This window comes from Callorhinchus milii, unplaced genomic scaffold (genome assembly GCF_018977255.1).
Source record: "Callorhinchus milii isolate IMCB2004 unplaced genomic scaffold, IMCB_Cmil_1.0 Scaffold2, whole genome shotgun sequence".
Classification (NCBI taxonomy): Eukaryota; Metazoa; Chordata; class Chondrichthyes; order Chimaeriformes; family Callorhinchidae; genus Callorhinchus; species Callorhinchus milii.
This window is the reverse complement of record NW_024704743.1, coordinates 85914308-85939352: the sequence shown is the minus strand read 5'-3', so window position 1 is coordinate 85939352 and position 25045 is coordinate 85914308. Positions and strand designations below refer to the sequence as shown.

The 25045-nt window shown below is 38.1% G+C and overlaps 1 protein-coding gene across 1 annotated transcript in view; it reads left to right on the top strand.

Moving 5' to 3' along the window:
* The window catches only part of emc2 (ER membrane protein complex subunit 2), a 64983-nt gene extending 40410 nt beyond the window's left edge, over window positions 1–24573 (top strand). Inside the window, exons 8-11 of the mRNA XM_042331874.1 lie at window positions 1578–1659; window positions 3157–3267; window positions 4587–4691; window positions 22561–24573. Of these exons, the coding sequence (XP_042187808.1) occupies window positions 1578–1659; window positions 3157–3267; window positions 4587–4691; window positions 22561–22647 (385 nt within the window). The 3' untranslated portion in view covers window positions 22648–24573. The remainder of the gene's footprint in view (window positions 1–1577; window positions 1660–3156; window positions 3268–4586; window positions 4692–22560) is intronic.
* Window positions 24574–25045: the final 472 nt, after the last annotated feature.

Here is a 25045-nt window from a genome sequence, read left to right as displayed (position 1 = left end):
ATTTCTCCCTGGTTCCATCAACCAGTGGATAGAAAGATTGCTTAGGGAGAAAGTGTGAATCATTAGACATTTCTCAGACTAATAGGATGTATTGCTTTTTACAGTATGCATCAGTGACTTGGCTTAAACATTGGAGTGATTGTATCCAAATTTGCTGCTGATATCAAAATGTCTGAATAAGCAAGTTGTGAGAATAATTATGCAAGACTTTAGGAGGACATTTTTAGGCTAGAGAAATAGTCCTATGAGTTATAACGTTTAGCTTGAAGGGTAAACACTCAGCTAAAGTGGAGGAGTGAAGGGGTCTGGGGTAAAAATGGATAAATCGCTAAATGTGGGGAACCAGTACAAGAGAAGACAAATGAGGTTTTGGGGATTTACAAATCAGGAAATTGATTATAAAAGTAGGGAAATGATGTTGGAATTGTATGATACATTGGTTAGGGTATTGTTGGAGCAATTTGTTCAGTTATGGGCTCCCTATTACAGGAAAGATGTCAGACAGAGAGAGTGCATGCAATGCAGATTCATTTACCCTAAAATGACACAGGGTATGAGATTATATGTATGAGAGAAACTGGTTAAATTGTGTTATTTTCCACTGGGGCTGAGGAGAATGGGGAATCAGTAATGAAGGATGCTGTAATGGAGTTACATAGGGAAAAACTATTTCCTTTATATGGGGAATTGGTGGCAAGGGTATATAGTCTCAGGATTGTTAGAAAAAGAAGCAGGGAGAAGGAATTTCTTCACTCAGAGGATTCTTAAGGTTTGGAATTTATTACCACAGGTGGCTTTTGTAACTGGATCAAGTCATTCAGAGTGGAACTTGAAGGAACTCAATAAACGACCAAGCAGCAAAAATATTAAGGGATATGGGAAAAGGAGTTGGAAAGTGGTCTTAATATTGATCGCAATGGGATAGACACGAGCTGAGTGGCCTTCTTCTGTGCTCAAAGTTTCTTTTAGTGCTTTAAAGTTTTCTCGCTATGAAAAACAATATTGGTGTCATTTATGGTGGGTTTCAAACTCTTTATTGTTATTACAGCCATTTAGAGAGATATTTTTATTTAACTAACTGCTTACCTCAACATATTATTTCCCTGTTTGCAATTATCAGTGGTAGTGTTAACCTTATTTTGGCCTCACAAACACAACTTTTACAAGGGATTACTTCTAGGTCACTGCTCTGTTGGATTTAGTCTCCTTGGAGAGACTGCAATATGTAGGGTTTGGAAATGAAATTAGTCAAGTAATTTGTCAAGCTGTATATTGAACAAGGAGGATATCATTTCCTATTCATTAAATACATTTTTAAAAAGTGCAGTATGTTATATAATATGATCACCACTGAGTTATATTAGAAGATAATGCTCAGTTGAATGCCATTTAAAACACAATTAATAACTTTTTTTGCTGTGTGTACCAAAGTAAAGTGAAGGTAGCAAAATCAATTGAAATAACTTGGCATTTTGATTTGAATTTAAATTTGCAACAAACAAACTAGTGCAGGAAATTAATTGTGTTGAACTGTTTGCCTTTTTCATCATTCTGCATTCATTTTTTTTATCATGCAGTTATGGAAAAGCAGCATTTTGCCTGGAAGAGCTTATGATGACCAACCCTCACAATCACCTGTATTGTCAGAATTATGCAGAGGTGGGCGTAGAGAACAACATCTTCATTCTTGTTACAGATATTAACACAATAATAATGTAAAAAACTGCTCAGTTGATTTGATAGTTCCATTCCATTACACTGCAGAATCTTCTCTCGGTTCTAAGACTCTTCTCTTTGACCGTGCCTTCAGCTCCCCTCTCGACTCTCTACCCCCTCCTCGCTCCCTCCCTTCCCTCCCCTCACCATTTCCCCCCTGCTCAGGTCCTGACCCAACTGTACAGCACCTTGGGACGTCCTCCCGACGTGAAAGGCGCTCTATAAATGGAATCTTGTTGTTGTTGTTGATTATTTTTAATCTTTTGACACAGGCTGTTGCATTTCTAATCCAAAATCAGAGAGAGGATGTGATCTTTTTCCCTCAGTTAATTCAAGGAATATGTACATGTATAAACGGTCATATACACCTGTAATAACATAATTTGCTTGTACTTGCTGTTATTTATTGGGTTCATTTCAAAGTCAGAGAAACATAATTCATTCACACTTAAAAAGTGAATGCATTTGTAGACCTTTGTACTGACAACATCCCCCTCTGAATAATGTGTGTTGCCACCTCACTTTGTTTGTGTTATATAGAAATTTACAGCACAGAAGACCATTATATCAATCTGTTGCAATTGCTGTATTAGGGAAATAAGGATGGTTGCATCAAATTCTAGTTTTAATATATAATCAGATACCAATCTCAGTGTAAAATGAATAAAATCTCATGTACTTTTTAAAATCCTAGCTGGTTAGATTGTGCATTACGAGGCTGGAGACATTCCATGCATGTGTACAACACACAAGAAGGCCATTGGTGACCTGGTAACACAGAAATTGACCATGTTTTTAAGCATCCCTTAATATGATGACAACAGTTAAATGACTGATATCATGTTACGGAAATCCTGATAGGCATTCAGGCCCCATTATAAGGTGGGTTGGCAAACAGCATGTTATAATGGAGCTGTTGGATAACTACAATAGAAAGTGGAAATACACTGATTTCCTGAGACTGGAGTTTTCGGGCAGAAGAGAAGGAGCTTTACTCAGTTTCTAACTACTATACTTAGAGAAAGCTTGATGTTGACACTGGGTGAAGAAAATTGTTGTATTCGCTATGAATGGCTGGCACAGAATTCACAATAAAAGCTTAACAGGCAGTGTTTCGCAGGAGCAAAATAGTAGTTAAATTATTAATCTGCATCATGTTTTCTTACACTCTTCTGATGAATAGTAGCACAGCACAAAGCACAAATTAAACGTTTTGATAGTGATTTAAATGAAGTCTTGCAAAAGCTCAATGAGTCTTGTTGTAAAATAGAGTTATTAACATTCCAACAACAACTTGAATTTATATAACAACCTTCACACAGGATAGTGTCTTGGAGCACTGCAAATAGATAATTTCAATTTGTGCTTTTAATCAAGTTCGAAAATATTGAGGTTCAAAATTTAGCCAACTTTATTCATCTTTACTCCTCTGTATTACAGGTGAAATACACACAAGGTGGTCTTGAAAACCTGGAGATAGCTCGAAAATATTTTTCCCAGGCCCTGAAGCTAAACAACAGAAATATGAGAGCTTTGTTTGGGCTTTATATGGTAAGTTGGAATATGTGGAGGAAATTGTACACTAATAAAGTTATTTTGTAGCTCCCTGGAGATGTAAGGCTGCTTCTCATTTATGACCATGATTTAAAGACTTGAAAAAACAGTCTATCCCATGTTCAGCATATTTTCTACTCACGCACTGGTGTTAAAAAGCACCAATGTTCAAATAATAAGAAAGATGGTCAGAAGTTTATTCATGTAATATTAATCCTAGCCTGCTAAAGTAAATTTTATAAACACTATTTTAAACATTTTAAATACCTCACCTGTGGTCTTTTTTCCTCCCGTTCTCTTTTTCATTATTCTGGCTTTTTAAAAACAATGCTATTTTTCTCTCCTTTTTTTCTTCTTCTTTGATCAGATGTTAAGACAACATCTCATCTACCTCTTCAGGTGGACATTAAAGATCCCGTGAAACGATTTGGCCGTTTGTGGGCCCTTGTATGCAAAATAACTTCTACATTTGCCTCCAAATGCACAATTGCTGTTAAGTGTAGCGACTACCTTTGAAGTACATTGACATGTTTTAACTTTATAGACCCTGTGTTAATTTTACAAGTACTAATGAATCTATTACAGGTACCCCTGCATAAAGCTGTCAAGTTTATTATGGGTTCACTTATAGCTGAGGTGTACTGTGGACAAAAAAAGCTGGCACCTTCTGAGTTATCAGATCATTGGTTAGGGTCACTTCCTGCTGCCTTAAATTCCTGCACTCTATCTGGAGAAATCATTGCTCAGTGGTGCAATAGCTCCCGAAAGGGCTCGGAATTTCTGAATAGCCAATCTGCCCCTGGCACTGCTCATGGCACTTTGAGAAGGAAGTGATGTCAGCTACGCTTCTGTGCAGCGCACTCTTGCGGCATCACTGACAATCTGACGAGTCAGAAGTTGTCCATTTTTTGGCACTTTGTTATACCATAGGACTGAGTGTGTGGACCCAAGCCATTATATTTTGGGTGTTAGTTCTAAAATTCATGAAATACATTTTCTTGACCCAAGTTTTCTCTTCTGTGTTGAGAAACTTTTTGCAGTTAATGCATCATTGTCGCATGACCCAAAACATAAATAATGAGAAATTCCTAGAACGTTTGTACTGTGTGCCAGTGGAGTCTGTGCCAGTGTGCTATTGGAGCTCCCTTTTGGAGCTATCTAAGGTAATCTGTGTTTTCCAGTTCCCTTTTGAATGTTGTTACAATTTTTGCAGCCAACAGATATTTTTGGTAAATGCTACAATGTGGTATAATATAAAATAACACAATTGTAGGCTAAATATTATCTCTATTTACATTTTTTTCTCTATTTCCAAGACTGCAAGTCATATTGCCTCTAATCCCAAAGCCAACGCCAAAATAAAAAAGGACAATATGAAATATGCCACTTGGGCGGCTGCACAGGTTAATAAAGCTTATCAGGTAAGTAAAAAAAAACAGAGAAGTGCTTGCCTGCCTTTATGAAGTTTGTTTCCTGTCCCATTTTAGTTGACTTTGTCAATTTGGATATTTGGGTCATTAACAAATGATAGCAGAATAAATGGCACTACCAAAACAATATCTGGCACCTCTCTTTTATTCTCTTGAAACCTGAAACAATCGTTTTGTTTACAAAATATCAGCCTGGTTTGCTCACAGAACATATGTGTGAGGAACATTTTCCTGGGAATATACCGACCTGGCTCTAGATTAAAAGTAAAAGAGATAAATTTCCTGATTTGTGAACAGACTCTGCTTCATTTGCTTTTTAATCAAACAAGCTGGACAAACTAGTTTGCTATGTTCTCAGAGTAACCATTCCTCTGGACAAATTTCTGGAAATGTAATGAGGAAAGAATAAAAGAGAGGATTTCATGGGACAGAATTGTGCCGAGCTGAGTCATACTCTGTGGTCTTCCCTGTTATAGAGAATTCAGACAAACTGTGTAGTTAAGTTCCATTACAAATTACTACACCCCACACTGGATTTATACTGTATTCTTTGCACTGAATTGGTACACTGTGTGGACTGTATAAATGTCTATTACAACAACAAATTGCAACAAATTACATTTGTATAGCGCCTTTCATGTCAGGAGGACGTACCAAAGCAGTAGAGTTGATTGCACTAATCAGGACTGGTCCATTGTGGTTGGGTTAGCAAATGCTGTTGATAATTAGACATCATGGAAAATAGAATCATAGAATCATAGAATGTTACGGCACAGAAGGAGGCCATTCGGCCTGTGCCGGCTCTTTGACAGAGCAACTGACTTTTATTAACCCCACTCACCAGCTTTCTCCCCATAACCCTGCAAACCCGTCTTCCCCAGATACCTATCCAGTTCTCTCTTAAAAGCTGTTATCGAATCGGACTTCACTGCCCTTTCTGGCAGATCATTCCAAATTCTAACAACTCGCAAAAATACAAATTGGCTACAGTTGTTAACAAAAGTTGTTCCATCAGGAGTTATACTGGAGGATCATGTTATTCCAATTCTTCACACTCTCTACCACCTCTTGCTCTGCCTCTCTCTTTCTCTCTGTGCTTCTCATTCACACTGCCGCTCTCCTTCCCTCTCTATCTCTATCTCTCCCTCTCTCATTACCCTCGTTAGGAGATAAGCGGGGTCTCCTTAGAGCTGAATTTGGCTTCAAATTGATGTGCTTGGCAATGAGATGTTTGTGGCGGACTAGATTCTCTAGTTCCTGAGCCAGGTGGATCCACTATACACTAAGATACTGCTGGCTCATCAGCAGGGCACAGTGGCCAAGACAATGGGCGCAGGTATTCTTAATCCTTGCATTTGATATAGCGCTTTTCACGTCGGGAGGACATCCCAAAGCGCTTCACAGAACACACTGTGGGCGAATGTGGCAGCCAATTGCGCACAGCAATGTCCCACAAACAGTCGTAGATTGAAAATGACCAATTTATCATTGTTTTTGGTTTTGGAGGGATTATTATTAGGCGTGTGGAGTAAGGAAACTTGCCCAAGGTTTCGCCCTGCCTGGAATTGAACTCAGGTCTCTCACTTGCAAAGCGAGTGCTCTAACCACTGAGCTACAGGACTCCACTCTTCTCACTAGACTCCTGTTAACCCTCCAAACCAAAGCCCTACCCATTTGCTGAATAAACAGCAGGAAGCTTGCCAGCTGATGCTCTCAATGGTTAGCTATGCAGTTTGAGCTAGCAGAATCCCAACATAACCTGTGCCTAATACTCTCCGGAAGGAGAGATTGTGCTTTTCATTCCAAACAGAAATTTCAGTGCTTAGGCGACATGTATATGTGGTACTCTGTCTTGTTTGGATGATTTTGTTGTATGGTGATGGGTTTTTGCATGTGTCAGAAACATGTGTTTCTCTCTCACTCTGCCCCCACTCTTCTCTCACTCATTCACACTCTCTCACACAAGCATGCACCCATATACAGCCACTCTCTCTTTCATACACTCTGTCTCTCTCTTTCTTTTCTCTCACACACACACACAAACATACACACTCTATGCTTCTTTCTCTGGGCTTCCGCCTCCCCTCTCTTGCTATAGTCTCTTGCTATATCAATGTTGTTCTTTTTACCTCTACACGTTTAAAAGTACGATAAAATCTCTACTCAACAAATTATACCTCAATAGTTCTTGGGGTTTATTTTTAGTATTGATAATTTTTAATAAGTCAGTCACACAATATTTTTAAAACAAACTATTGCTGAGTGCTAGAGAAATATGAATTGTGTTTTTTTTCTCCAAATAGCTCCATTGTTGTGTGGCTGTCAGGAGTATAAATTCGGTTTTACTTACAGTATATGCATCCAAAATCAGTTAAATCCCACAACGTTGCTTGACATAGGATTGCACCTCTTACTAATCCATAAAGTTTCAGATTGTTTTTAATGAACCCACTGTTATTCCAGAAAGGTTATGATGTTAATCCTTTTTGCTGTTGGTCTCTCTGGATTATGACAATCAGAATGGCTACCAAGAAATAAAACACCAGACCAGAAGATTTTGTGAATTTTTCCTGTTGAGCTATATCCTGATATCCTTAAATACAGCAGCGCTGACCTACATCTCAGCCTAGTGCTCGTCTATTTCCCGAGGAAAACATTTGTTGGGAACCTCTTATAAAATATTAACTGAAAACAAGCTGGCAATCTTTTCTTGTGGGAGGAAAGTATGTTTTACATGATGAGGCAGATGTTGTCCTGGATTTAGATCGTTCCAAATTTATTTGTGTGTTTGGCATCAGACACTGCTTTAAAGTTTCCCTAACGGCTGGTGAAATGCTAAATGTAATAATGCTTGTTTACATTATTAATGCAGAAATGTTGGTGCAATGTTGGCTTGAAACTGTGCAAGCATACGACTGCTCAGAAGCAATGTTTCAGTTTATTTCATGTAGATTTTCCTGGGAAAAAGATAACTGTAAGCTATTAATATTTTATAAGAGGATTTCCTACATATTTGTCCTCAGGAAGTGGGCATAGAACCAGGCTGAGTCACATGCAAGTGTTGCTGTATTTAAAAATATCAAAATGTAATGCAAAGATAACTGCTATCTTTGGCTCTCAGCTCTGCTTCAAACTACATCTGATTCTTGAACAAAATAGTCTTCCTCTATCTTTGTAATATCGCACAGCATTGCTCACCTAAGTTCAATGCAGCCAAAACTTTTACCCATGCTTTCATCACCTCAAGGCTAGATTTCTCCAATGTACACTTTGCTGGCCTCTCTATTTCTACCCTCCTCCAAAAGCTACAACTCATATTAAATCTCTGCTACCTAAATCCTCTTTTATTGTTGGCTCCACAAATCCATCTTCACAAGCCTCCACTGGCTCTCCAACTGCCAGTGCATTCCTGTAGTCCTGTGGAATCCTGTAGCTCAGTGGTTAGAGCACTTGCCTTGCAAGCGAGAGACCTGGGTTCGATTCTCGGGCAAAATGTTGGGCAAGTTCCCTTCCTCCACACGCCTCTGTTTACCTAGCAGGAAGTAAGAACCCAGTTGTTAGTCAAATGGCAGATTGCTTTTCTGGGGTTAATAATGCCTTCAAAAAGAATGGCTGCTGTGTTTTACCCACAAAATATTCAGTCAATTCAATTTATAGTATATTCGGTGAAGCTCTTTGAAACATCTCAAAGACGTGATAAGGCGCTATATCAAATGCAAGGATTTATTATTATTCGCATGACCTTCATGAGGTTGCTTTATTTTATCACTGCAATCTCCACCCCTCTTACTCTCATAGAACTCTTCCCAAATCATTTTGCTGTGCTCCTCTCCCTACCTTTAAAACTTTCCTAAAAATGCATCTCTTTGACCATGTCAACAACAACAAATTGTATTTATATAGAACCTTCCACGTCGCAAGGACGTTCCAAGGCACTGGGAGTCAGTCAGTCAAAATACTGAAACTGATCCCCTCTTCCCACTTTGCTCAGTGATCCACATTGTTTCTGTAAATGCTTTGAGACATTAGTCCTTTGTGAAAAGTGTTATATAAGTGCAAGTTGTTATTGTTTGCAACAAATGCACATATGATTTTAACAAAACTTTCTGTCCACTTCCTCAAGTAGTAGAGTGAATGGAGAAAATGTTAAGTCGAGGTTCATAATTCAATGATAATTGAAATGTAACTTAGCCAACACACAGAGCTCCGATTTCTAAACTGTTTCAATTCAGTAGTATTCTTGCATCGATTGTTGTCTGAAATAATTGTCTGAAATTATTAATTAATTTATTAATTTTTATTAGCTAAAACCACAATTTATTATAGCACATTTAATAATTTATAAATAATAACTTATTATTAAGTGGGACACAAGTCGATTAAGATTTTATGTTTTGTGCAATCAACCTTAGTGGATTACTTCTTTGGTCAAAACATAAATGAACCTGAGCTGATTAAAGCATAGTTTGAAGACTGGGTGCTCTGTTTTGTGTGCTGGTACATTTTTGTTTTTTATGAAGTCAAACCGTATAAAGTGTACCTTTCATGATGGGAGTCGTAATTGTCTTGAACTCCTGTTGCTTTGATTAGTTTTGAAATTGAACTTGCATTGGCAACACTGGGGTCATAGCTGTGAAGGACATTCACTGTGGGTTGATGGGAGTAAGGAAACTGAAATCCTCAATGGAAATAGCAAATCTTTGTCTATCCATTAATGATGAGTTTCCCATGTCAGAGTTCACTGTGAAGCTCCAATTTTAATTCTTTCTCAGAAGAGTACTCTTTTTCAGGCATATAGAACTGTTTACTGAACTGGACTGAATACCATTGAGTGCCACAGATTAATTTCCTCCATTTAAGATACTGCAATAAGACGGTTTTAAAAGTGACCATTGTGTTTATTGTAAGTGCACAAATTATTGTTGTATTGAACCTGTTATTGCAGTGAGTTCAAGAGGTTACCAAGTGGTTTAGAATGGAGGTATTTCATTTTGTGAAAGTGCCAAAAAAAGCAATTAGCCTTAATGAAACCTTGGATTTTAATAATGTTCTGTGCTCTAGGATGCTGCCCTGTGTGAAGGGCGCTATATAAATGCAAGTTGTTGTTGTTGATTTATCTTGAGGATAATCACCTGCAATTTGTGTTCAGTGGCATTAACAATGTATTCCAGCAATACATCATACCAACTCTAATCCCTTTTGGGCTGTGTCTGTGAGGAAACAGTGAGAAATAATAAAATAGTACAGTGGTTACTAAATTAATGTAATAAAAGCATTGAGATAAATTACAATATAGCCACAATATTAAATAATGTGTGACTTTAATCACAATATAACAGATTGGCACAATTTGATTGTTTTTCACATTTCAGAATAAACCATAAAAGAGAATTGTTCAAAAAGTATGTTTAAAATTGTTTAAAATTCAATGGTGAGTTTGAGCAATTATAGCTCCTCTTGTAGCTGTAGTAGAATTGAAATCATATACCAATCAGTTACATTTACATTCATTATCTAACAGAATGAAGGGATTAACAGTGGATAATGGAGTGTGAAAATATGCATCTGCATTGTATTAGGTGTGACTGCAACAGCTTGCAATTATATAATGCCTTTCACATAACAGAAATGTCTCAAAAGAAATTTATAAAATACGATACGTGAGAAATTAAGTGTTTTTTTATGTAGGCAAATGCGCACATTTGTGCCAGCAGTTTAGTTGAAGACGAAGAATTTGCTAATTTTAAAAACATGTTTTTTAGCTTTGCTGCAGTTATGCAGAGCATGCAGTTATTTAACCTATTTTAATCTTTCTGTGCACCATACTCTGAGGTTTAACTGCCAAATTGGTATCATGCCTTGCTCGGCGAGTACTTAGATTGTGCTATTTTATTCTATTTAGGCAAGTCATTAAGAAAAAACAAGATCAAATCTTGACATTATCATAGGCTGTGATTGTGGCTGCTATCATGGTCAAATAAGTGAATAGGTACTTATGAGCAATTTTGCTTCAAAAGAAGTCCTGATGTTAAAGGCACGTTGTGAATCATAGCCGAGAAATAAAACACTGAGTAAAAGGAATTGAAGATCAGACAAAACAAAATATGGTCTTCAGATAAATTAAAGGTTGGTAACAAAATATTTTTAAAGTTGCAAAGGCATGAAAAAATGAGAAGTTTGAAAAAATGTATAAAGGTGAAAAATTATAGAAAAGGTAATTTATCATAAAAAGAGAAATTAGAAAAAACAAAATTGGAACATTTATTAAATTAACTAGAATTTTTTTTGATTGGGTAACAAGTAAAATTGTCAGAAAATAAGTGCTGACAGGTCTCTAACATCAGATCAGAAATCAGACAAATGTTTGATCACATTTTAAACGTTTTGGTTACATTTTTCACTGAATTAGCTCAGCAGTGGTCTAGTAACTGAAAATCAGTCTAGTAACTGAAAGTTGCATCGATGCTGATGTAGATCATATGTTAAGTTTTGAAAGAGGATTACCTGAATAGTTATAAAGCAGTAGAAGCAAACAAGTATATCAAAATGCTTAAAAAAAANTAAAGATCAGCTTCGTTGATGGCCTGGTGTGGGAGGAGAGTTCAGACAGACTGCGGCAATGGGAAACTTTATTTCCAATTCCGTAGCTCAAATGTACTGCAGTGTTTCACGATATCCCCCCGAGCTGAGGGGAAGGCAAAGCGGGTTTCCTTACCAATCGCCGGCTCCTGCCCCAGCCATGAGAGGACAATTTGCCTGGGAGGAAGGGAGCAGGCGGCACAATGTTGGAAATGGTTTTCAGGCCGGATGAAATCATTCCCCGGGCTGGGTGCAGCTCATGGGCCGCCAGTTAGCTCACCTTGTGCTGAGTTAGTTGATCTCAACCAGTGCAGCAGTTGAGAGTTACAATTGGGCCTTTGTTATAGAAGGGGAAATCAGCCAGAATTTCTGCTCTCTTGACTGCTTTCCAGAGATTCCTGGGGGAAGATGTTAGTGTCTGGAGATCAGCTAAGGATGGGATCACACGTGCTTGTGCTGTGCCTTGTATTTGAGAAGCTCACTGCCGCTGACTATTGAGGCTCAAAAAAGCATGGCCACTTGGTCAGAGATACCAATAAGTGAAACCATATCCAGTAGAAAGAAAAGTTGCTTGGGAGGGGAGCAAATTTGAAAGTAAAATAGAGGGGGAATAGATTTCCAGAGTCCTATTTAGAGAGTCCTATAGCTCAGTGGTTAGAGCACTCGCCTCGCAAGCGAGAGCTGGGTTCAATTCCCAGTAGGGCGAAACCCTGGGCAACTTTCCTTACTCCACACGACTGATAATAATCCCTCCAAAAATAAAAAAAAATTGGTCACTTCAATCCACGACTGTTTGTGGGACACTGCTGTGCGCAATTGGCTGCCATGTTTCGCCCACAAATATACAGTCAATCCACTTTACAGTCTATTCTGTGAGCGCTTTGAGATGTCTCGAAAATGTGAAAAGCGCTATATCAAATGCAAGGATTATTATTATTATTTATAGAAAAGTGTGTTGGGAATTTTCTTTAACGTTTGCAGGGTATAGGAGTATTAACAGAATCCAGGAAAATAGCCAATTTTAATACAGTTGTTGAAAAAAGGCGGAAACATGATCTGGGAATGATAGCCCTTTTAGCTTCACATCTGTAGTGGCAACGATTTTCGAGCCTGTTATAGGAGTAATGATTCAAGCACATTTAATGTGAGTAGACCTTATGTATAAGTAGTAGAGCAATAATTGTAATCCATCATAGATTATGACAGGTAGGTTATGCCTAATGATCTTTACAATTCTTTGTTTTACCGCAGTGATTGGTGGTTTGTTTGGTATATTGTATTATTACTCACCGGAGGTTAGTGGCAAATGTAAGAGATCACAGTTTAAACAGGAGGTTTTTTAAAAATTTATTTGGATAATGGGAAATGGTGGTGGGTGGTTATGGTAATGGTTTTAATCCGGAAGCTGTGACCAACACAGTAATCCCAGAGATCACTGTGGGACCCCTACTGTTCATGTTTATTAAATACTTTCTTCAGGGTATTGTAGGCAGATGTTAAGTTTGTGGACAATACCAAGTTGTTTGAGAATGAGAATCTTTTAAGAAGAGAGAGAGAACATCAAAGACCTACAGAGATTGAGCAACCAGGTGAATCATAGATAGTGTTTAATATTGAGGATAATTAGGTTATTCATATTGATGCAAAAAATAGCAAACATGATTTCAAGGTCTGGGGTGGAAGTTTGCCAAATGTTGAAAGCATTGTTGTATTTTATGGCAGTGATTACCAGCACAAGTGAAATATTAGAGTGCGACCATATGTCTGTACAAGTCCATTAAAATGATTGACTCGTTTCAAAGCATTGCATGAACGCAAGGAGAGTTCCTGGGCCAGTTTTAATCACCATAGTTACAAAATATATAGAGGAAATGAAAGCGATTGAAAGAACTGCGACAGATGATTTTAGGATTTCAGATACTTGAGGTACGAAAGATGAAGACTGGCAACAGATTTCCACTTAATGCATTGAATGCTCGTTCGGTTGAAGCATTCAAAGACTGAAGTATTGATTCATAATTCAGGAGAGAGAGACAAAAGTGAGATTTCCACTGCTACATTGATTTGTAAGTTTCTTTTCGACACCATTATCATCTCACTCTGTATCAGACTTTATGACCCCTTCCAATTCCAAAGTTTATACCTTCTCTTTAATAATCCCTCCAAAACCAAAAACAATAATAAATTGGTCATTTTCAATCTACGACTGTTTGTGGTACATTGCTGTGCGCAATTGGCTGCCGCGTTCGCCCAAAAATATACAGTCAATTCACTTTACAGTGTGTTCTGTGAAGCGCTTTGGGACGTCCTCCCGACATGAAAAGCGCTATATCAAAAGCCAGGATTATTATTATAACTGATGTAACAATAACAATGTGTATGTGCATGAGCATTTTGTGTTTAAAAAAAAGTTATTTGATAGTACCTTATCACATCATCGAGACGTCTCAAAAGTGCTGCACAGGATATACTGTACAGTGGTGTGCCTTTGAGGACAGCCAATTTACATACAGAAATGCCCCACAAACAGTCATGAATTGAATAATCAATTTTATTTGTGGGATTGTTGGCCAGGACAGCAGGAGAAACCTTTTACCTTCTCTTTCCAAATAGTGCCATGGGATTTTGAATGTCCATCTGGATAGACATATGAATTTGGTTTAATTCCTCATCCGAAGTACGGTACCTCCGATAATGCATACTCCCCAGCACTGCACTGGAGTGTCAGATTATTCTATATGGGTTCCAAATGCCGGCGTGGATTTTGGACTCACAGCCTTCTCACTTGACTTTTAAGATCCCCAGCTTAATTTTCAAATGCCTCCATGTCCTTGCCTTACCCTATCTCTGTTATTTATCGTCCTACTTCCCTGTCCCCTCCCTCTGCTCTGCTAAGTTGAGCCTGATGCAAGTTGCCCACTCCCACCACTCCCATCATGGGTGGGCAAGCTTTCAGCCCTTTACCCTACTCTCTGGGACTCTTTCCCTAATTCATTCTGTGTTGCATCATCCTCCTGCTTTCCAAACCTTCCTACAAACTTAAATATTCGTGGACTACACTATTGATCATGACTTTTCAATCCTCTACCTCCCACCCTGTTCAGACTCCCACTTTGTCTCTGAAGCACTTTGAGGTGTTTTCGTATGTGAACGGAGTAGATATTGTTGTTAAGTTGATAAAATGAGTACTTGATTTAAAATTCCTTGGGCAGAGAGTAGACAGGATATCCCTGGAGTTGAGCTACCTCAAGTAAGATCTGCCAGGGAGATTGGCAGCAGTTGATATAGTTACACTTTGGCATGTCACACCTACATTGTATTACTGTAACAAATATTCCTGTTAGAAAAAATAGGAATATTCTAAAGGTACCATGCTCATTAATAGGAATCGGTTATCAGAATGATTGTGTAACCCATTTCACAAAACCTTCAAAGCTGACATACAACTAAAGTAGTTAAAAAGAGAAACTCTTCTGTACAGGACTGCTGTGTGCCCATAACATGAAAAAGTAAGAGGCTAACGAAAATTTTTAAATAATTTTAAAATCACTCAAGCACTTGATCTAAATTGTAAGACAATCCTTGGTAATATTGGCAAAATGAAAGTCAATTTTCTGCAACGGCTGTGAAAATATCATCTGTGGTTTTAGGAGGGAGGTTGTAGAGGGATAAATTGAAGGCATTCCATACGATTCGACAATAACTCATCCAAAGGAAGCTAATTTTAGTGAAACCAAGGCTCAGTGGATCAGAACACAGCCACATTTTTATGATATCTTTTAACTGACAGCATGTAACCGCCCAGCTCATGGGAAAGTGCCATGCCAAGGAAACGCCAGAGCTGGAAATTAGGGCAGTGTCTGAAGAAAATTGAATGGTCCATTGCTGATGCTTGTACACCCTCCAACCCCAAGAGAGCAATTGTTAGCTGTATAATTAAACCGGGCTACTGCATTAGTTTTTTTTTCTTCCCCGAAATGACCTAGTAGTGGCATTTCACACCATACAATTTGCTGTGAAACCATAAAATTCTTTGTATATAGCACTTGATCACTTTCAGTATTTTGTGACTAGATCAGGAGCAAAAATCAGCTTCTAACTGAAGAATTTCAAATGATAGTAAAATTTGATAATGGTGTCTTATCGCGTAGAAATATATCAAAACATTTATCAAAAAAGACTGTGGTGTGAAAGCAGTTATATAATAATAATAAGCAGCATGAAGTGTATGTGTTCCTAAATGAAGAGAGCTGTAGAATGTGAAAGAGCAGCCTTGAACTTGTTGAATGTTGATAAAATTGTGTACAGTGGAAGTTGGACTGGCCTCAAAAAGGTAATTCATTCACCATGAAAGCATTTACATTTCTACAATTCTTGTGGTGCCCCACTCTCTGGAATTCCATCCGAGTCCTTCCCTCTCTTTCAAGGCATTCTCAAAATATACCTGTTTGACTGCACTTTTGGTTATTTTTCCCCTCCGCAGCCACCCCCTCCTCCCACCCACCCTTTCTTGGCTCCCACCCCTAGCTCGGGTGTCCATCCATCATTGTAATATGAGAGCGCGATAAATGTGAATTGTATTAATGCAATTTCTCACAAAAGTTTCCTGCTCTTCAATCTTCCAGGTTGCTTGCTCCATCTAACAAAGCCAGCACGTACTCTTGATATTCATTTGACCACCAGCCTTGTTTCAAACCTTATACCTGGACCTTTACCAAGACCATCTTCTATGTCTGGAATGTTACAAGGCATCTCGCTTCAAAACAGTCAAAACCCTCATCCATGCTTTTTGCACCTTGAAACAGTTGTGGATTCAAGGCCCATGTGGGAACTTTGAGCTCACAATTTATACTGACACAGTGCTCAGGGTGTGCTGCATTGTCTGAGGTGCCATTCTTCGGATGAGACATTAAACTGAGGTCCTGTCTGCCTGTTCAAGTGTACTTAAAAATTCTGTGACACTATTTCAAAAGAAGGGAGTTTCTCCAGGTATTCGCGTCAACAATCATAGAATTATACAACACAGAAGGAGGCCATTCATCCCATTGTGTCTGTGCCGGCTCTCTGAAAAGAGCTATCCAAATCAATCCCGCTCTCCATGTCAGTACTTTGAACTCATAGTAAGACACATTAAACCAAGATCACGTTTGCCCATTCAGGTGGATATTAAAGATAATAAATAATAATCTTTGCATTTGATATAATGCCTTGTCATGTTTTTGAAGCATCTCAAACCACTTCTCAGGATTTACTATAAAGTGTAGTGATCGATTATCTATAGGTGACTGGCAGCCAACTTGAGCATATCAATGTTTCATGATGTGAGTGACCAATTTTATCTGAGTAATTGTGCGGCAGCACCTCTGACAATGCAGCGCTCCCCCAGCATTGCATTGGAGTAGACTATGAATTCTAATGCTCGACGCAGGGCTTGAAACCATACTCTTCTGACTCAGAGTGCTACTAGCTGAGCTAGGCTGACACCTGAGATCTCATGTTACTGTTCAAAAAGAGAAGATTGTTTCTTCTGGATCTTGGCCAACATCCCCCCAAATAAAATTTGGGGTCATTCACTTCTTGGCTGTTTGTGGGACACAAATTGTGCACAAATTGGATGCCATATTTCACTTACAAAATGTGCAGTCACTACACTTCACAAAATAACCTGCGAAGCACTTTGAGATGTCCTCCTGACAAGAAAAGTTACATCAAATGCTATGCAAAGATTCACATGAGCTACGTATTGTTTTTAAAGACTCTTTCACTTACCTAAATATTTATGTTTTAATGGTCTTTGTTTCTGATGTAACTCTTCTCATAATTAGTGCTAAATTATATGTCAGCAGTTTCAGATGTGATACCAGAAAGTTTTGTTTCCAGCTTGCATGATTTTTATCTCTAGGTTCCCAAGAACTGACATCTGCAGGCAAGTTAAAACTCTGCATCAAAGCTGTTTTCCAGGGATTGGAACTCCCTAACATCTGATTAGGGCAGTTTCTGTTTGCATGGGAATGGGAGGCCATTAAAGAAAGGCTCTGTTCTCTTCCAGTACAAATGTAACTCTCTTTATCAGCTGGGGAAAGGAAGTAATAAGCAATCTCCTCCACTGCTTCTTCTAAACCACTTGAAAGCTTTTATCGCGCTGGCCAGTTATGGGAACCAAGTGTGTGAAAAGGTGCCTGTGCCGCCTGGCAAATCAAAATTAAAGGACTGGTTGCTTTGCCCTTTGGGCCTACCCTAGAACTGTGATTCTTTGCTCTGTAGCTGGGGGATAATACAAGACAGGGTGTGTGATTGATTGTGACGAAACTTTGGTCATAAATGTAAGTGGTACCTGGTGATTATCATAACCATTCTGGGGAGAGGTACTCAGGAAGATATTTAGACATCTGGGAGTGATCAAGGGTCAGAGCTGAACCCAAGGTTCAACTGTAGAACAACAGCTGGTGCTTGTTCTCACACTTATGTCATTATTAATATAGGTTCACCTTTTGTACAGACTGGATTGATCATGTCTAAGTACCAGATATCTAATAAAAATATATGAATAGCATAAGGACTGATTGAAAATGTTGTTCTATTAAAAATTGATAATCCAATACAATGTTAACTATATAGACTTTTGAAAAAAAATTTATCTGTGGCATGATCTGTGTATTTGCTAAGGGAAGGAAACAATTACGGAAAGCTTAATAAAACCATGGTGCTTAAGGACCTGTGATTTAATTTATCTTAGAATGTTTACTTGAATGCTTCTGTATGTCCTTATTAATCTGATTATTTGGAAGAGAGGCATGAGTTTTCTTTCACTCTCTTGCATTCAAAATTGGCTTAAGGTTGTCAGGAGGTAAACTTTGTGTCCTGTGATGCTGTGGACTCACAGTGAAGCTGGACTGTGATAGTCTCTGAACATAAAACTGTACTGTAAAGAAAGCTGTTTTAATCATTGGAAGTGGACTGTTTACCATACAGCATGGAAATTCAAAAATGGGATTTAATCATGTTAGTATAGAGTAACGAGGACCAGAGTTTGTCGATAATTGCTGGTTTGTAGAAAGAAAAAACAATTTATGAGGCATAATGACTCTTTAAATAGCCATTTCAAAGAAAAACGAGGATTGCTAAATCAGATTGGCACATGCCTGTGAATAACTGCTCTTAGTTTTATTATAATAATATAGTAATAAGCCTTGCATTTGATATAGCGCTTTTCACGTCTTCTCGACGTCTCAAAGCGCTTCACAGAATATGCTGTAAAGTGAATTGACCGTATATTTGTGGGCGAAACATGGCAGCCAATTGCACACAGCAGTGTCCTACAAACAATCGTTGATTGAAAATGACCAATTTATTATTGTTTTGTTTTGGAGGGATTATTATTAGGCGTGTGGAGTAAGGAAACTTGCCCAAGGTTTTATTGGTGGTTAAAGAGTTGGACAATTTAAAGTTTGGCCAGGATTGAATATTCAGGTTTATTTAAATTACATGTTCATTTGCTCATTATTTAAAATCCAAGGTTTCTCAAAATTAACCAGTAATTGCTAGTGTCTATTAATTGCATGCCACTCTGTTTTTCTGTTGGCCCTGTTCATGGGTTATTAGCTCATGCTCTCTCTGAGGAAATGCTCGAAAGTAGTTTGGTAATTGCCAAACCATGCATAAAACTAAACGGTCACTAAATTGTAGTATGCTTGGATTGCAAGAGGATTCTGGCCAAGGCCGCAAGCAGCCGGTGTGCCAGTGCTTAACACAGGGATAACACTCCCGCCTCTGAACTGCCTGCGGACGGTCGGCTAAGGCTGGAGGCATCCAATCTCAGTGTGAAGCTCTGGATCTATGTAATTTCCTTCTAATATTACCGTAGCTACTTGACAAAGGTGATTAGTACCTTCTTGGGAAGATCACAGCATCAAGACAGTACAACTAATAACTACAATATACCATAGTTCAAAGCTCTAACTTAACAACTTCAAAGCACTAGGATGACACTGTTTGCTGAGACACCTGTGAGTAGGCTGCTTGCTTGCTCGCTCTGCATTCTCAGCCTTATAGATATATGGTCAGGGAGGGACCTGCAAAGCAAATAAAATGTGTCAGGATTAAGATTATGCTATCATAAGAAGATACTCCAACAAATTTTACCTCTAACTACACTAAAAATATGCACAGGAAGAAGTAAGATCCAAGCTGTTCACATCTTTGGATGTTTTCTGAAACTTTCCATTGGATACAGTCTTCCATCTCATTCTTACTGCAAGTGCAATCTTGGGCAGAAAAAAATATTTGAGTCTGGTTACAAATTGAATAGCTGGCAGCTGTGCAAATGTTGTACAACTGAAACCCTGTGAACTATAAAACACTTTCTGTGCAGATCCACTGGATTTAGAGAATATTTTATATTTAAATTGTTAGAAATGCAATGTTAAGATAGGAACTTGATTGTAAAAGGAAAATATTGATTAGCTGAAAGATCGTAGCCACAATATTTAGAAAGTGTCTTTTGAATAAATATATAGAGTTGTCTCACCCTTAATTTTTTGCCGCAATAGATATAAATGTAGTCTGTGATTATAAAGTAATACAAATGCTGAAATATTTTTTGCAAAAAACTAAATGATGGCATTTTAAAAACATGCTCGTCAGAGCTGCAAAACTCTTGTGTTGAATTGAAATCTTGAGTTCTTTTGACAAAACAGGAAGTATTGAAAATCAGTCTGTTTCAAAATTGGACAGTAACATTCTCTCCACATGGAGGTGCTCCTTTTCCATCTTTTCACTAAGTATTACTGGTGGTAAAAATCATGTGAATGGATCGGAAGTATTTATTTTGTTCATAGTACAGTATTGTCCTAAATAGAAAAAAATGATATTTAATATATTTGTTACGATGACTCACTTTCCTACTCAATCTGTGACCAGCCTCCTCCAATCCTAAGACACACTGTTGTTCTGAGGCAGAGGTGCAATGGATTGAGTGCTTTGAATTAGCTTGGGAGTGGATTTTGAGGTGCAGGATAGCACAATATAAATACAAGCAGGCATCAATACCACTTCCCAGGAAAGCACACTGTAGACAAATAGGCATCAATATCAGCTCCCAGGATAGCACAGTACAGATGAGGAGTCATCAATATTCCTTCCCATGTTAACAGAATACAGATGAGTTGGCATCAATACCCCCTCCCAGAATTGAACAGTACAAACAAACAGGCATCAATACACCCTGCCAGGGAATAACAATATACACGGATGCATCAATACCCTCTCCCAGGATAGCACAGTACAGACAACGCTCCAAGAACATTGAAATACCTGGTCGATACTGCAATTTCCCAGAGTCAGGTGGTTCCCAGACTGATGCCTGCTCGTCTGTGCTCTGCTCCCAGATAAAACCCACCCATCCTCCACTAAACTGTCGAGACTTCCCTGACACCTTTCTAGAATGTACATCTTTGGAGAGATCCACGAATGGAGCTGGAAGATCCAGGAAATGTGGAAAAGCGAGGTTTCTTAGCCACACACGAGCTATATTATAATTATTTCTTCTATCTTTGAGTGTTTTGAACACAAGGTACTCCCTCCAGACTTTTTTGTGTGAGGTGAGGTGTTGAATAACTCTTGAATTCTTATTCTCCTGAGCTGAGATGAAATATTTAGATGCTTACCTTACATTCTCAGTTAAAAACTGACTGAACTCATTATTGAGAGCAAGTTTGAGTGATGGGCTATTCTAGGACTCACACTGGCAATTTTTTGAATTAGTGTTGAGCACTCAACTGCTTGACCAGGCAGCTTGGGCTGTAAAAGTATCATCTTAACCTATTTAAAAAGGAGAAAGACTAAACCATCTTTAGCTACTAAGTTGCTGCAACAGATACCAGTGTCGTAAATCCTTAAGTGCTAACTATCTGTTATTTATTTGTAAAATAAACTTTACATATAAGCTAACAAAGAATATATGTATTTTCTGGTGAACAGTACACAACTCAAAGGTATGAGAGGCAGGCAAAACTATGGGATTTTATGTTCAATATCTTTTGAGCAAACTGAACATCTATGTCTTTTACTATGAAAATGTGCATTACTGGTGCATAAATGTGCAAATGGGCCGTTGTCATCTTTTGAGCATTAACTTCCTATGGCTTAATGTTGGACTTGTGTAAGGATTTGCAATGGATTGATTATAAAAGTCTAATGTTTTCAAAGCACCGACTGTTACGTTGACAGAAAGATTCTGACCCCCAACGTGTTTTTAAAGTCTCTTGCTGTTGATATTTTTAATAGCAGTTATAAGAAAAGTATAGTGTTTTTAGAAAGACATATTTTCCCTGCTATTTTATGCCAAAATGCATATCCAGTTTAATATAAATGTCAGATTCTACATGAGCACAGGATTCGACTAATTGCAGAGAAAGCCTGCTAGCACAAGAAAATAATTTACTTCTATTGTTTCTGTTGTCTCTTAGAAACAATAGAAACAATTTCTATTGTTGCTGCTTTATCACTTAAACTTTTGGACAGGTTTGTGGCTTTAAATATCAATAACTTAGAGGCAGTCATGTAATGGTGTTCGACCTCAAAGACAAGTTTAGAGATTTAAAATGTGATGAAGACAGCTGATAGTGTCACTTCACATATCTGGAGAATCGCCAACATTTACAGATTTAATTAAAAATCCACTGGTGTGGTCTACAGTGTTGTGGTGCATAACGTGACCACAATTTAGAATTAAATTTGATGACATATTAGGTGATGACATGTGCTTCCATTAAAGCAATGACCTTAATTGAACAAATAGCTTATACCTGTATCTCTATACGTGTGTATCTGTTCGATGGCTAAAGAAGAGCCAGGTCAAAATGAATGCTGTCTTTTGGATAATTGCCAGTGAAGTAAACTCTTCCAACAAATCATTTCTCACCTTATTATTGAAATAGAATTGCTATTTTCGTAATGAATAGCAGTCTTGAGGCCCTATTGAATACCTCTTTTCTCAAGTGGATATGAACCTGTTATGTGGTAGTTTGTCCCAGTGTGAAACAAGGTTGTATTAATTCTTATGTTATGGGAAAGCATTGCATTGAGAAAATGTCAGTGTCCTGGGTGAAAATAAATGCTCTCCAGTTTCATTGTCCTTTTTGAAAGGTGCATTACAAGTCATTTCAGCAATCAGACACGAAAGGTTGGAGCATGGGGGTGGGGAGGGCTGTATGGCTTGGTGCCATAGATTTAAAACAGTGCCAGCCGGGAACTAGATCTAATCCTTCTTTGTTACTTCAAGCTTGCAGGTCGTGGTAAGAAGGAGACCAAGTATTCGTTAAAGGTCGTGGAGGACATGCTGGATGCTCTGCAGATCACGCAGTCATAAAGCTATGCCAGCACTATGCCAGCATTCTGGATTAAGCACATTGGAACCTGCCACTTCACTGCACCCTTGGAACTTGCATTTCCTTCACCCTCTCTATCCAATCAATGATACTAGCTTTGTTGACAGAGAAGTCTATTCTGAGAATATAATAAGAAATTCACTGCTCATGGTATTGAGATTTCATACATTGGGTGAATCTATGACAAAATAAAATTTAACAGTAGCGCATGGTGCTTGAGAATTAATTCAAGGGTGCATTTAAGATTCTGAGAAAGTACATCTGCAGAATAAAACAAATGTCTCCCAGTAATGGTGAGTTTGAGTTGACATATCACTCATGAGAAAGACTTTCCTCATCACACTTTAAAAACTTGTGAAAGAATTGCTAGGATTCATTGTCACTTGTCTCATTCTATGAAAATAACTCAGACAAGAATGTTATAATCTGTGTGCTATGCCTGTGAATACTAAGATGTATGCAGTGAGTTTATACCTGTGATAGCATCAATCCAGTGAAAATTCATGGTTTTGAGTAGCTGAACCACACTTCAATTCAGATAGTTTTGTCCTCACAGAGATGTACCCAAGTAGATGCCCTATTGCTGGAGTACCCACTGTGTTGACTACAGTATCAGTAAGCTGATACATTCACCAGCAGCTAATGCATGTCCCGATGTCCATTGAAATCACCCTGTGTGCTTAACTGGTGTGAAATCTACCCATCCAGGGCGGATTTAAAACACGCACAGCCAGCTAAAATGGATCACAGGAATTGGAAGCTCCGGTTTGCTCTCTACAATCCCAGCACCACTGCAAGTGCATCGGGAGGTGTGCAAGGTGTATGCATACCTACACATGTACAGTCATGCCGTGAGTAATAGTGATACTGTGGAGTGCCTGTATGTAAGCAGTGTAACCTGACCATCATATGTCAGGTGGTCCTGCTTTATGCTTTTCACTCACACTGATCCTGTAACTAATCGGCATTAACGTCACTATCCTGCATTTTAGATCCCAGCAGTTTTATTTTCTTTTTAGCCCTACTTTAAATCAGACCTTATTTTGACCTTTATACTGGTGCAAACCAGTTGCTGGGGACAACATCCTTATACACTCCAAACACATGATGCATCTATTGTTGAACACGCCACTTTTTTCTTATAATAGCACCTCTGAATTGTGGTGGGGAAGCAGTTACAGATTTGGCCTTGGAACAGTAATTCTGCAACAGAGCATTGTAAGAGAATTATTGTGAAATTTAAATGACTAAATTACTCATTTAATTTTAGCTACATATTTATGTTTAGATGACTGAAATTGTTTAAATGCACCATTAAGTGAGATAATTCAAGGGAAAAGGTTATGACTAATGTTAGCTGAAACTTCATTAGTGACATTAACTCAAAGTACATTTTACAACATCATGGGAAGTAAATGTCCACTTTCTCCCTCCCAGACTTTGAGGTAGTTCTATCTTCCTGCTACGAACGCTCAAATATGTTGTACCAATAATTTTGGTGTTGGACAGGTAATTAGCATGTTTTAAAATCGACAAGTAGATTGAGAAAAGTAAAACAATGCTGAAGTAATGTGTAAAGCATTTTTTATTGAGAGAGGATTCCAAGGTTTAAAGTCTTTTGATAGTCCCGGTTATAAATAAATAAATAAATAATGTTGAAGGAAATAGTTGAATAAACTGTGTCAAAAACAATTGAGGACTCTATTTATAGGTTTCATTCCACTTTATAAAAAGTTAACACTGCTAGTCTTTTGTTCATTTATTTCTCTGCTGACGCAGCACACGTAATGCAACAAGTTCATTTAAAACCAGAAACGGACCATGAATTGTTGAACACTGGAGTCTTTGCATCATCGCCATCTAGTGCATATTCCATGCACTGTTTTCAATAAACTACGAGTTTATCACTTTGCTGTTTCCATTTATTGTACAGGGATTGTATTCTTAAAAGGTTCCCTGATAGGTTATCTCTACACAATATTATTGTGCATATTATCCATACATGGACAGTAGTGTTACATAACAACAACAACTTGGATTTACAACAACAACTTGGATTTATATAGCACCCTCCACGCCGGATAGCGTCTCAGTAACAGTAAGTTCTAGACATACAGACAAAGGTGTTTGTTATTCACAACAAAAACAACAGGCATTTATAAGCCCTTCACGCGGAGCACTTCAATTCACTCATAGACAAATGTTGTGCACTATTCGCATGCAGGAAAATGGTATGCAGTTTATTCACAAATGGTACAGTGGTGCGTAGGTTAACATACAGGACAGTGATTATAGATTATTCACACATGGGACAATGATATGTAGATTGTTGACATACAGATATTGGTGTAGATTGTTCGTATAAGGATAATGATGTGC